This window comes from Eurytemora carolleeae, unplaced genomic scaffold, assembly GCF_000591075.1.
Source record: "Eurytemora carolleeae unplaced genomic scaffold, Eaff_2.0 scaffold110, whole genome shotgun sequence".
In the NCBI taxonomy this organism is placed as follows: domain Eukaryota; kingdom Metazoa; phylum Arthropoda; class Copepoda; order Calanoida; family Temoridae; genus Eurytemora; species Eurytemora carolleeae.
Window position 1 is genome coordinate 126,270 of NW_019396070.1, and position 12,807 is coordinate 139,076.

At 33.4% G+C, this 12,807-nt stretch overlaps 2 protein-coding genes across 4 annotated transcripts; both read right to left on the reverse strand.

Moving 5' to 3' along the window:
- Positions 1–3,299: 3,299 nt before the first annotated feature.
- Positions 3,300–7,114, reverse strand: LOC111712142 (uncharacterized). 3 transcript variants are annotated; one of them, XM_023486699.1, is made up of 6 exons: positions 6,827–7,114; positions 6,372–6,488; positions 5,765–5,853; positions 4,951–5,035; positions 3,922–4,138; positions 3,300–3,558 (listed from the first exon to the last, which is right to left on the reverse strand). In XM_023486699.1, the coding sequence occupies exons 1-5, from the start codon at positions 7,013–7,015 to the stop codon at positions 3,959–3,961; spliced, it is 660 nt and encodes a 219-aa protein (XP_023342467.1). In that variant the 5' UTR covers positions 7,016–7,114; the 3' UTR covers positions 3,300–3,558; positions 3,922–3,958. The 3 variants fall into 3 exon arrangements, with proteins under 3 accessions (XP_023342467.1, XP_023342458.1, XP_023342450.1); XM_023486690.1 differs by having other exon boundaries at positions 3,300–3,780; XM_023486682.1 differs by having other exon boundaries at positions 3,300–4,138.
- A 1,498-nt stretch (positions 7,115–8,612) lies between these two features.
- LOC111712133 (required for meiotic nuclear division protein 1 homolog) lies at positions 8,613–11,576 on the reverse strand. Its single transcript, XM_023486670.1, has 4 exons — positions 11,408–11,576; positions 10,722–10,831; positions 9,615–9,906; positions 8,613–9,062 (listed from the first exon to the last, which is right to left on the reverse strand). Exons 1-4 carry the CDS (start codon positions 11,559–11,561, stop codon positions 8,635–8,637), a joined length of 984 nt encoding a protein of 327 aa, XP_023342438.1. The 5' UTR covers positions 11,562–11,576; the 3' UTR covers positions 8,613–8,634.
- Positions 11,577–12,807: the final 1,231 nt, after the last annotated feature.

Below are 12,807 nucleotides of genomic sequence, written 5' to 3' on the forward strand. Positions count from 1 at the left end.
CCCCTATCCTTGGTAGAATTAGAGGCACAAGAAGAGATCCCTTAAATTTTGATTTTCAAAAATATTTTTTTTTTTTAATTTCTCCTCCCACCCCAAGCTTATCATAGTTTTGACATAAAAAATGACCAAATCATCTATTTAAAATTCCCGGGGGGGGGGGGGGGGGGGTTAAAAACTTCAGCAATAATTAAAATAATAACTATTACCCCAAAAACCTCCCACCCCGGTCAAAAACGTGTATGAATTAATATAATACAAGAATGCGTTTACACCCTTTGCTAATGGTGGATGTCAAAGTCTACTACAGTCAACAAGAATGGGTTCACACCCTTTGCTAATGGTAGATGTCAAAGTCTACTACAGTCAACAAGAATGGGTTCACACCCTTTGCTAATGGTAGATGTCAAAGTCTGCTACTGTCAATAAGAATGGGTTCACAACCTTTGCTAATGGTAGATGTCAAAGACTACTACAGTCAATAAGAATGGGTTCACACCCTTTGCTAATGCTAGATGTCAAAGTCTGCTACAGTCAATAAGAATGGGTTCACACCCTTTGCTAATGGTAGATGCCAAAGTCTACTACAGTCAACGAGAATATATTTCGACTTTTGCTGAATCAATATGTATTTATAAGTTCAATGAATGCATTCCTGAAAATGTTTTGATTATTTAAGTGCCGACTAATTATCTACTTGTAAATGCACAATGAATGTATATTTAGTTGAGATTTCAATATGTATACTTTGTTTCAATAAAAACGATTAAACAAAATTATCAAACATTATATTTTCAATTGGCTCATAATAAATTTTCTTTTGTTTTTATTTTAAGCTGAACCATCATACAGTATTATTTTGTATTTTGTGTTTTAAAATAAATACTATAACTATAACTAATATAACAAAAAGGATACAGTGATAACCAGAAAACTCTGTAAGAGAAACTTATGACTTTAAATAGTTCAATTAACATGAAACACATCAATTGTGCAGTGTAAACAGACAAAATTCATTTAATATGTGATTCATTACCCTTACAGTGAAGTTATTTGCTCTATAACAACATCAAATACACTTAAGTATTGCTTTCATGTCGTCTTCCTATTCTAGTTTTCTGGTTATCACTGTATATATATATATATATACGCATAGAGGTTGAGCCAGCGCCTTAACGGGGAGGGGGGGGGGCGCAAATGTGCCAGACCCCCTCCTAGGTGAGGCCAAGTCCAAATGTAAGGTAAAATCAGTGATTTTGGATTGTTTTAAAAGGAACAATACATTAACAAGGATTGGGTGAGTTTGGAACATCAAAAGATGAATAAAAGAACAAAAAAATGGGAACTATAACAGGAACATTGACCATTGAGCCAGCTTGGAACAAGCAAAAAAAAGACTACGAGTTTCATCCATGCACTAGGAACATAAGAACAATAAATAAAATACATAATCTAAAGGAACAAAAAAAGATTGTTTGGGAATTAGTAACAAAAATAAAAGATTTAGGGAAAAGGAACACAGTGTTAAGAATAGGAACAAAAATAGTAACATTAAGCAAGTTACAAGTTAGGAACAAAAATGAAAGAACTAGGAATTAAGAACAAAAATTAAACTGGGAACGTAATTCGTAAAACATGAAATAATAATCAACACAGGAAGGTACAACCTACAGGAAGGTACAGCCTACAGGTTTGTTAAGAAACAAAAAAGAAAACTTTCATATACGCAAAAAACGTAATTCATACTGTACATGAGTTAGGAACAATAGTCAACAGAAACAAAAAGAAAGCTAAAAACTAAAAGAAATTACTAGGAAAGTTTTAAGCATATAGATTAGGAACTATATTACAATTTTGGTTGAGTAAGGAACATTACTATGCATATGCAGGTTGGATAGGAACAATATTATAATATAACCTGAATAGAACTCTTCTTCTCTGTCTAGGGGTCAGCTTTCTATTTCTAGGTTTCATGGTGCGGACTCTCAGCAGACTCAGCATGAATCCATCTTGTGAAAAGTTGAATAACGTTTTTGCCCTTTTACTAAGCAATCGAACAACTTAGACAGACATATAATTGACATTAAATGAACTAGGGAAGGAGTGCAGAGCAACCATGAGCCCGCAAACTGACCTCCAAAGCCTCTTGATTCGCAGAATGACCTCCTAGCCAATCAATATCATCTCCGTGCCTTAAGCTACCTTTCCAAGTCTCCGCAACCCAAGTCTACAAATTTGCCAAAAGCCTTATTTTCTAAAAATCTTAAAGTTAACATGATCAAAAGTTTTATATTAATACATAAACAATATTTGTATTAAAAAGTCAACTTTAATTAAGATTTAAGACTTCTTGTTTTGTTTCTTTCTAAATTTCTTAAATTCATAAATATGTACATAACTAGTACAGCTTGATATTAAGATAGTCAAATGTTATATTATTTCCCAGGGGTATTATGTACAAATCTAATTAGTGTATGAGCACCAATTTGTGCTTTTATTGTTTTTAATTCAATTTTTTCACAAAAAAATGTTTAGTTTTTTAAATTGTAGGAATTTCAAGCTTAGTCCAGCATTCTTATCTCCGAAACAAATTTGTCAGAAGCCTTATTTTCTAAAAATCTTAAAATTAACATGATCAAAAGTTTTTTATTAATACATAAACAATTTGTATTAAAAGTAAACTTTAACTGAGATTTAAGACTTCTTGTTTTGTTTCTTTCTAAATTTCTCAAATTCATAAATTTGTACATAACTATTACAACTTGATATTAAGATATTCAAATGTTATATTATTTCCCAGGAGTATTATGTACGAATCTAACTAGTGTATGAGCACCAATTTGTGCTTTTATTGTTTTTATTTCAATTTTTTTCACAAAAAAAAATATTTAGTTTTTTAAATTGTAGGAATTTCAAGCTTTCATTTTCTGGAAACTGAACTTTCTAAAATCTTGAACATGACTATTATTGAAATTTTTAAAACAAGCTAAAAAACATTTAATTGGTCGACTAAAAAGTTCTCCGATCAAAATTTGAGACAAATCGGTCGAAGGATTCTTTCAGACCAAGGAGTATGAAATAGAAGGGAGATACAACTGACACTGACCGCCCTACCATGTGATTATACATTCTTTGCAAACGGTACTCCATTTGTATAAGAAATATTTGTCTGATGTACAATTACATCGTATACAATAACCTATTCTGAATATATAACCTTATAAAAAAAATTAATCAAAATTAATATAGAAAAAATTCATGATTTAAAAGTAAATAAATAAGAAAAAAGAAATGATAAAAAAAAAATGAAGACTAGATTTTATTGTCAAACAATAACAATGACATATGAGACTATAAACTACAGTAAAGTGTCAGATTAACAATAGAATAGTTAACACCGGAGATCCGGCACATTGAGCCAGGTTGGATCCGGCATATTGAACCAGGTTGGATCCGGCACATTGAACCAGGTTGGATCCGGCATATTGAACCAGGTTGGATCCGGCTATATTGAACAAGGTTGGATCCGGCATATTGAACCAGGTTGGATCCGGCATATTGAACCAGGTTGGAAACGGCATGTTGAGCCAGGTTAAATCCGGAATATTGAATCAAGGTTGGATCCGGCATATTGAAACCAAGTTGGATCCAGCATATTAAAACAGGTTAAATCCTGCATATTTAAACCAGATTGGATCCGGCATATTGAAACCAGGTTAGATCCGGCAAATTGAATCCAGGTTGGATCCAGCATATTGAATCCAGGTTGGATCCGGCATATTGAATCACCAGCATATTGAACCTAGGTTTGATCCAGCATATTGAATCCAGGTTGGATCCGGGGCATATTGAATCAGGTTGAATCCGGTATTTTGAACCCAGATTGGGTCCTGCATATTGAAATCAGATTGAAATAATTTATTGTCTTCAGGTTAACAAATCCTGTCCTCCGCCTTGAGATTTAATAATCATCATCATCCTCCAGGGATTGGAGAATGGCAGCTTGTTTACGAGCTGCCTTGGCGGCGTTGGCTGCATCTCTCTCCGCCTTGGCAGCTTCAAGCTGCTCATCTCCAGCTGCCAGTTCAGACCGGATACTGTTGATGAACGGATCAGGGATGAATCTCTCCTCATAGTGCTCCTTAACAAGGATAGATTAATCAGTGTGGAGAAATCTATATCTTTACAACCTGATGGTGTAAACCTTTAAAACTTCGATATTGACTTCTTGCTAATTCTTAGTTAATAACATAATAGGTCTACGACATGGTTGCAAAGATAAACGGTATGAAAAATTAGAATTTTATGCAAGGTTTTCAGGGGCGGACTAAACCAATATCTCAGGGGGCAGGCCATATTTATTTGGGGTCCCCTCACTGGGCCCCCCTTAAACATTGAACAACAAGCAGTTAATTTCCCATTTCTTATTTATTTTAATATTTAGAGATTTACAAATCAAAAATGCTACAGTTTTATTGAGATCGATTAAGCATAAGTATCTTATCGGTAATTAAGAAATCTACAGTTAAGTCGCTGTCCAATTTATAATTTGAATAATTTTAACTGTTAACCAATTAAAACAAATTTTCCATAATAAACATTATGGAACATTTTAGCATTTTTAATATTTTTACATATCTAATCAAAGGTAATAATGTTGGTGATTATCTATTCTTTTTTAAGCACTTACTAACAATTTAATAAATCCGTTTTATTACGTGTTCAATTAATTTTTATAGTGATAACCAGAAAACTCTAAAATAGGAAGACGACTTTTAAAAAGTATGTTAGAACGTGAACTAGTTAAACGAACATTAGACACAGCACGTGTAAAGTGTAAATAGACCCTTTCAATAAATTGTACTTTGCTTAGTTACTAGTAAAAATATTTGCTTTGTAACAACATCAAAACGCTTAAACATTATTCTCACTGTATTTTGTTTCAATCTCTACCTGCCGGTGAGGGTGCAAGGATAGCTGAACACCAGTCGGTAGAGCAGCCCGTATACTGTCTATCAGGATAGGAGCATCTATAGACCTAGGATAGAATAGAATAGGAGCATCTATAGGCCAAGGATGGAATATTATAGGAGCATCTATAGACATAGAATAGTTGGAATAGGAGCATCTATAGACCTAGGATAGAGTAGAATAGGAGCATCTATACTCTATAGACCTAGTGATAGTTGGATTGGAGAAAGTACAACCATGAAATCATTGATTTAGACCTAGGATAAAATAGAATAGGGGCATCTAGACAAAAAAAAAGAATAGGAGCATCTATAGACCCAGGATGGAATAGAATAAGAGCATCTATGGACCTAGGGTAGAATAGAAGCATTTATAGACCAAGGATAGAATAGAATAGAAGTATCTATGGACCTAGGATAGAATAGAATGGGAGCATCTATATACCTAGGATAGAATAGAATAGGAGTGTTTTTAGACCAACAATAGAATCGGAGCATCTATAGACCGAGGATAGAATAGAATAGGGACTTCCATATACTTAGGTCACTAGGATAGAATACAATTTAGACGCATCTGTATATCTATTATAAGAGAGAATAGGAGTATCAATAGACCAATTCACGAAGTCGAACCAGCAATGTAAAATAAATTTGACCATTCTCCTTCAGTTTGGTTGAATGTGCCTTGCCTTGCTCATCAATATTTTTCGTATTTTGTAAAAAATAAAACTGGCTCAAGATTTGAACTAGTAGCTCACAATGAAATCTCTATTGATCTAATCTAATTGATCACTAACCTTAGATTAACAACTTGAACGTTTCGTTCATACAAATTGAGTGAATATTCAGATTTTACTCTAGTTCCTCCAGGATGATATGTGGACATCTAAATAGGAAAAACGGATAAAATCAACAATAAAAAAGGACTTGATTGCTCGCCACAATCTCTAATTTTCGAATCTCTGAACCTTTGCAACCTGAGATGGAATTTAAAGAATTTGAGCCGCGGTTTAAATCTGCCAAAACCCGGTTTAAATTAAGCGCCGGCTTAAATCTTGAAACATTTGATACAATTTTAAGTGGAACCAACCATATTTAAGCCGCGGCTTTAATTTGAACCGCCGCTCAAATTCTTTCGATTCGGCCACTGATGATGTAAACCTTGATATTTAAAACTTTGACGGATTAATCTAAAAAAAATTGAAAGTTTAATGTAGCGAAATAAAAGGATTAGAATATTGAAGTATGAAGTGCGTTACAGTTACGAATTTTCAATGTGCCAAGCCCCACTCATCTGCGGCGGCTTAAGCTCCCAAACATAATGTGCAAGATTTCTTTGGAACAAATTCAGTAACCAAAAAAAAGAAAAGGCAATTTTTTTAAAAATGCAATATGAATATTTACCATGTATGATTTAGCTGGGGTGACCCAGGAGTTAGAAACATTAACTCCCATATTCTCCGCCAGGTTGTGTACAAAGGATTGGTAGGATTCAAGGACACCAAAGTCGTATCCTTTCATCTAAACATTATTAATTCATGATGCTTAAAGATAGATATTAAGGATTCTAAAAATATAAGTTCTCACTGACTAACTAACACTGATATTTCAAAGAACCTAGATTATTACAAAAGAATACAAACATTTTTCATTAATCTAACAAACTTTATTAAAAATAGATTAAACAATTTCAAAATCAAAAATGTTTTAAATAATATTAATATGGAGACAAGGACAAAAAGCAACAAAATATTTTTTTACGGTACTTGTTTTATGAAAATTCTCTCACATTAAGCTATGGAATTTTTTTGTTCAAATAAAATCGTCGAATTTTTTAAAAATAAACATTTCTCGCGAACCTGAATGTTAATTTCTGGGTAGGTTGGAATCTGTGGAACTGAACTGTCCAAATAATCTGGTTCAAAGGTTTTCCGATCTACTCCAGATACAGAGAGAGCTCTGCACCCGGAGATGGGTTGAGGTGAATGGACGGATCCAACTCTCCTCAAAAAGGAGGAATTCACTTTACTCCGAATAATATTAAACATTGTGGAAAGTCTTTGTGTCCAGGAGTAGGGAAATGAACGTTTGCACGCTTAGATCTTGAATCCAAGTGCGCGCATGCAGGCTTTGTGTGCTTCAATCAAATCTCCACAGTTTTCCTCACCCTGAAAACATTAAAATATTGTAATAAATTTTAATTTAATAAAACATGTGATTTAACCCAGATGGAAACAGGAGACTTTTAAACAAACATTGATTTTGATAAATGTATTTAAATTTTTTCCTGAATACAATACATTACATATGCATGATCTTTCAATACTTGAGAAGCAAAGAACAATGTGAAAAAATAAACGTATTCAAGGAACATGTTTAGACATTTCCTTTCCTTAATCATTTAATTCATGTAATTAACAAAATATTCATTGTTTTTTTTTAATAAAACGATAAAAACTAGTAGTTGGTTAAATGGGTGAGTATGTTTTAGGATCCAATATACGTTATACAGTAACTAAACATTTTTTACCTCTACCAAAATTTACAAAAGAATTACATTTTAATTTTAACCTTTCCTCGAGAAATCTTAGCCAGGATGAAAACCTAGATTTGATTAATCTTAGTGAGGATAGGAACAGAGGATAGGAACATCTATTCCGAATGAAACCATGATCTCGTTGAATCTTATTGACCAATGAAACCCTGCTCTAATAAAAATTAGTCCAGACGAAACCCTTAGTCCGGATGATCTACCTTCTCCGTGATGCACTCGTCCCTGGGTTTCCTAGTCTCCGGGCAGGCGCAGCAAGGTTTCAGCTTCTTACCTTCAGCATCTAGAACAGGTTTTAATTGTTTTTTAACGAACACAGGAACTGATCACTTTTATTTTATAATCTGCACCTTGGCGGTGTAATTTCTTTTAAAATCAATTCATAGAACGAAATATTCACGTTCTACCACATTGTCTTGCATAGTTATACGGATTAAAAAACATTAAACAAATCCTTTGTTATCACAAGCAATTACAGCATTTGTTAAAAATGATTTGTCCTCAGTGCTGTTCCATTTATAATTATTCGACCTTCAAAACATTAGATTTAAACTTTAGATCTCATGAAAAAAAATATTAAAATGCAAAGCACGTTAAATTCACGCATATTGTGTAGAACTTTTAGCTATCCATGTTCTATGATAATCATTGAATCAAGAGAACATATTTCCTTGAAAAAGTGCCCCCCCCCCCTACTCTCAAAAATATTTCCCTTAAATAGGCCAAGACAGATGTTTTAAATTTTGAGGTTTTGTTGTTTTTCTTTTTAGAGGCTCAGAAATCTCAATAATAATCTTTAAAAATAAGGTGAAAAGTATGCATTGGAGAACTAATTTTTATATGTAAGGTTATTTCACACTAGTAGGGTATCCCTTCAGCATTATGTCAATAAAAATAGATAGAATCCCTTTAACGGGAGAGGAAGGATATGTCGGACGATTTGAGGCTCAAACCTGTCCCTTCAAGACGGAAAATCGATAGGACGGATCGGACTTAATTCTCCGGGTTCGGTTCAGAGCTAGCTCTCCGGATTATTCACCTACTGGGTAGTTATCCTTCTTCTGCTGTTCATCCGACATTTTAATTTTACAATCTGAAATTGATAAATATATATTTTTAATGATCGGACTGAGATCCAAAAAAAGAAAATCCTCCGTATTTCCGCTCTACTAGATGAAGCACTTCGAACCCAATCTCAATGGCAATGAGGACGATAATAATCCACTCCAGCCTGGACCCGTGCTCATTACTCAGGTGGGTGGAGATAAGCTCCATTAGCTCGAGGCAATGACTTAACTTCTCATTCACTATTTTAGTACGTTTAGCCACCGCTAGATGGGAGCAGGTGGCCATGTAAAGATTTTCCAACCCCTCCCGGTCCCAGTAGAAGTCAGGAGTGTCCAGCAAGTCACTGGAAAGGTTGATCACGTGACGTAAGGCTAAAATTTCCCCGGTTTTCTGCAAGACCTCATGGCGCGTCATTTTCACGTTGGCGTTCTTCTTGAGGTCCTCGGATATATGCTCGATAGAGTCGATTATAGTTTCTAAACAAACAAGATGATAAGTACTATTTTTTTTATTCTCCCTCCTTTAAAGATTTTGTTTTAAGGAACTGAACAGTTGCCAAAAATTATAATTTTTTTTTGCAAATGATATTTCAAATTAGTAGTTGATAAACAGAAAATTCTTATAAATTTCATAGGTCAACAACGTCAGGTTTGAAAGATATGCCGTGCTTAGGATCCTGGATTCGGATCCGCGAAAATCCACGGATTCGGATCCAATGGTCAAAATATCAACAAAGAACTGCAAAAAAAATATCGTTTACTCCCATAATCAAAATCTGAACGGATGAAAAATGAGAGATTATCAAAAATTTCCTTTTCTCTAAAAGGTTCATAAAGCTTTAGCATAATCCACGATCCAGATCCGCATAAAAATCAAATGAATCCTAAGCAGATGATAAAATTATGACAAGGGTTCAGTTATTTTTCAGATATTCCACTCCACGTCCGAAAATATATTCTATATTTAATGACAAAATATTTTAATTCTTTGGAAGTGCTTTCAACGTTATTAAAAAGGGGTTTACTAACCTAAAGATGCTTCCCAAGCTCCCAGTTTAACACTGGCTGCAATTGCGTCCGAGAAAGTATATTTTGCGAGAACGTAGGACGGAGAATCGGGGTTCACGTAGATTATCCCCTTCTCCAGGTACGCATTCTCATTCAGAGTCGGAGTATAGTTCATCATCTCGGACTCCTCGTAGATGAGATCCTCCTCGTACCCTTCCACGGAGTAGTTCATCAGAAACTTTAGTACATTGTTTCTCTCCAGTTCAGGAACATTCCAGAAAACAACATTTCCGTCTTTGAAGAAAAATATTTCCTGAAAAAAATCATATTTTAGAAGAGGGACACTGCAAAAAGTGTGGTTTAAAACAATAATGATATTACAGGGAGTGAAAAAAACCAAATGTTAGTTAGATACTATCTTTTAGAGTCGAGTAGGAGAAGGAAACTGAATGAAAATGAATAAGATCAAAGAACAAAGTTCAAACTTTATTTCTTCCTTCAGGAATTTTTATTGAGAGCTGGAGGGGAATATCATCTGTAGCCATTTTTTATTGCTTTCTAGTATTATGCTGGTCGCCATATTGGAAACGTTTATGTAATCGATTCCTCAAATTTGTTTTTATATTCACATATGGAAATTTAAATTATAATTAATTTGTTTTAATGCAACTTATTCAAGGACCGGTTTAAAGGGGGAGGGGGTGATTTTTATACGCTACAAAATATCAAGGAATTCTTCCTTTGCTTTAGAGGGAGTAGCCGGCAATGTATGGTAGTTGAACTGAGAATGTAGTATTGTAGAGAAATTTTTTAGGATTCATTTGAGACATATTAACGTACTGAGTTTAAACGCAAAGTCGACGTTCAAAATCATCCACTTGGGTGGTGAACCCATCACTATATTGTTTGCAAAATGCAGCTAAAGCGTCAAAGGAACTTCATTCCCTATTTAAGAATAAAAAAATGTGGCGTAAAAGTCATCAATTTTCAAAATTCTCAAACCAAAAATGTCGATTTAGATTATGTAGATAAAGAACCATCAGATCAAATGAAAAACTAAGTTGTCAAGATTAAACATTGAAAAAGATGCGATCAAAGTCAAATCCAATTAAATTTTATAGTTCCAACCTTGTTTTGTTCCTCTAAGTCTGATTTGTATTTATTTGTGACGTAGAGACAGTTCCCATAAAGTTCATCAATTAGGCTTATCTCGGAGTATATTAATTGACGCTGTAAACCTTAAAAATTAAATCTTTATAAGATATGTTGACAGTGCTTTTTTTCGACAGTGCTTCATTATGATACAGATACACTCTAAAAAATCAATTCGGAAATCAAAAATGCCCGAAATTTTTCTTCTTTTGGGCTTCATTTTACGCTGAGGCTTGATTTACTACTGAAGAGATCATCAGGAATGTTGAAATTAATTTTTTCCACGCTTGATGTTTGTATTTTGAGAACAAACTACTTGTTTTTATATTTTGGTTGTTATTTTGCGGATCCTACTGTTAATAACAAAATATCAGAACAATTCAAGAAAGAATTGTGAATATTGTTGTCATAATCATAATTTAGAGTGTTAACAGTTTTGGTAGATTTTAAATAGTTTTTATTTTTACTTCTAGGGAAGTCAAATATAAAAGTTGATTTTATTTATATTAATTGCGAATTTAATTTGGCATTATTTTTAGTACATGGAGAGGGAGGGGGGGTTCATTACCTATTGTGTCCTGAAAACCCCCCCCGGAATCCATCGATTTAGTTCTGATCCAGGAGGGGCTCAACCCCCCCTGAATACACCTGACAATAGCTACCTTCTTGCAACCCAAACATGTCGAATGAGTTTGCAGCAGAGTATCCGACAACACTCCATTCATCCTTACCAGGAGTTGTTTTCTTCTTTCCTGACCTCGCTTTAAACCTAGTCGAGTACAGATATAATTTAGAATTCTCGTGATAGGACACCATCTCAAAAAACAGGAGAGAATAATTTTAAAAAAGTCTTTCAAAATTTTAATTTTAAAGATCTGTGGGGGAAAAAAGAAAAAATTGGACATCAAGAGGCAAGTTTGTTTTGTTAATTTTTATTCATGTTCTTCTTTAAACATTTTTTTTCCAATTCTGAAAATTAATCTTTGTGACAGAAACAATCTCAAGAACTGACGAGGGTCAAGCCAGACCAAAATATATTTTTAATAAATGTGGAACTGACATCTACTTTTTTACTCTACAGAGGTTTGGTCCATCACCATCACCAAATTTTAAATAAAACTCTAAAAATAACATACTTAACTTCTGTGGAAAAAATAATTATTTTCAAAAGGGGGAATGATAATCAAGAAAATATTCACTCCCGAAAAAAAACTAAAATGAAAGGTTTTCGTTTATTTTGACGGTCAATTAACCTTTCCTAGGATCATGCGAGTTCCCATGAAAAATGTGTGTCTTCTTCTTTAGACTTTGATTAAAGAGAAAAAAACAATATTTCAAAATTTGCGAATAAATATTTAAAACAAACAAAAACAGTATACTAGAATGTAAGAATCAATGAATGAAATTTCTTTTCGCGAATTACTCTCTATTTAACGATAAAAAAAATCAATAACAGCCATGATCTGACACATAAAAATGTAGACTTTTTCGTCGTATTAAGACTTTTTCATTAAAATATACAGTTCTGGTTTCATCCAATTGGACAATATAAACTGAGCAAATGAAAATAATATTTTCTTTGAATTAATTATCAAATGACTTGAAGCCAAAGTTGAAGATTATTATCGAGCCTTATCACTCAGAAGCTCAGAAAATCCTGGATAAAAAGATCTGTTGGATATCGTGCTTCAATGATTGGACATTTGATATTAAATTTAAGTCTGATCGATTTGACGTTTGGACGTTTGTTGAATACAAACAAAAAAACAAAGACAAGCATATATGTAAAGAGATCCGTCCTATTTCTAGACCACCTTCCCCTGTTATCAGTTTAGTACATGACCACTAATTTTCAACAAAACAATTTAAGGAAATTACATATGTAGAAATGTTGATTTAACATAATAGAATATAGAAGGTATGAATTGTGTGGTAAAATATGCAAAAACATTGTATTTATTTATAACTTATCATTGTAACAGTAAGAAAAAAGTATACAAATGTATTTTAGAATGTAAAATGTTTATTGCAATTATTCATTGATTTCATTTTGTTTGTCGTC

What these genes read in the sequence shown, in the direction of transcription:
- LOC111712142 (XM_023486699.1), bottom strand. Translation starts at nt 7,015, where the DNA reads ATGTTTAATATTATTCGGAGTAAAGTGAATTCCTCCTTTTTGAGGAGA. An exon ending in CCCCAGCTAAATCATACATG is followed by an intron (nt 5,854 to 6,371) that starts GTAAATATTCAT and finishes TTTCCTATTTAG; the next exon opens with ATGTCCACATATCATCCTGG. An exon ending in GTTCAAGTTGTTAATCTAAG is followed by an intron (nt 5,036 to 5,764) that starts GTTAGTGATCAA and finishes ATTCTATCCTAG; the next exon opens with GTCTATAGATGCTCCTATCC.
- LOC111712133 (XM_023486670.1), bottom strand. Translation starts at nt 11,561, where the DNA reads ATGGTGTCCTATCACGAGAATTCTAAATTATATCTGTACTCGACTAGG. An exon ending in ACTTAGAGGAACAAAACAAG is followed by an intron (nt 9,907 to 10,721) that starts GTTGGAACTATA and finishes GATTTTTTTCAG; the next exon opens with GAAATATTTTTCTTCAAAGA. An exon ending in AGCTTGGGAAGCATCTTTAG is followed by an intron (nt 9,063 to 9,614) that starts GTTAGTAAACCC and finishes TTGTTTGTTTAG; the next exon opens with AAACTATAATCGACTCTATC.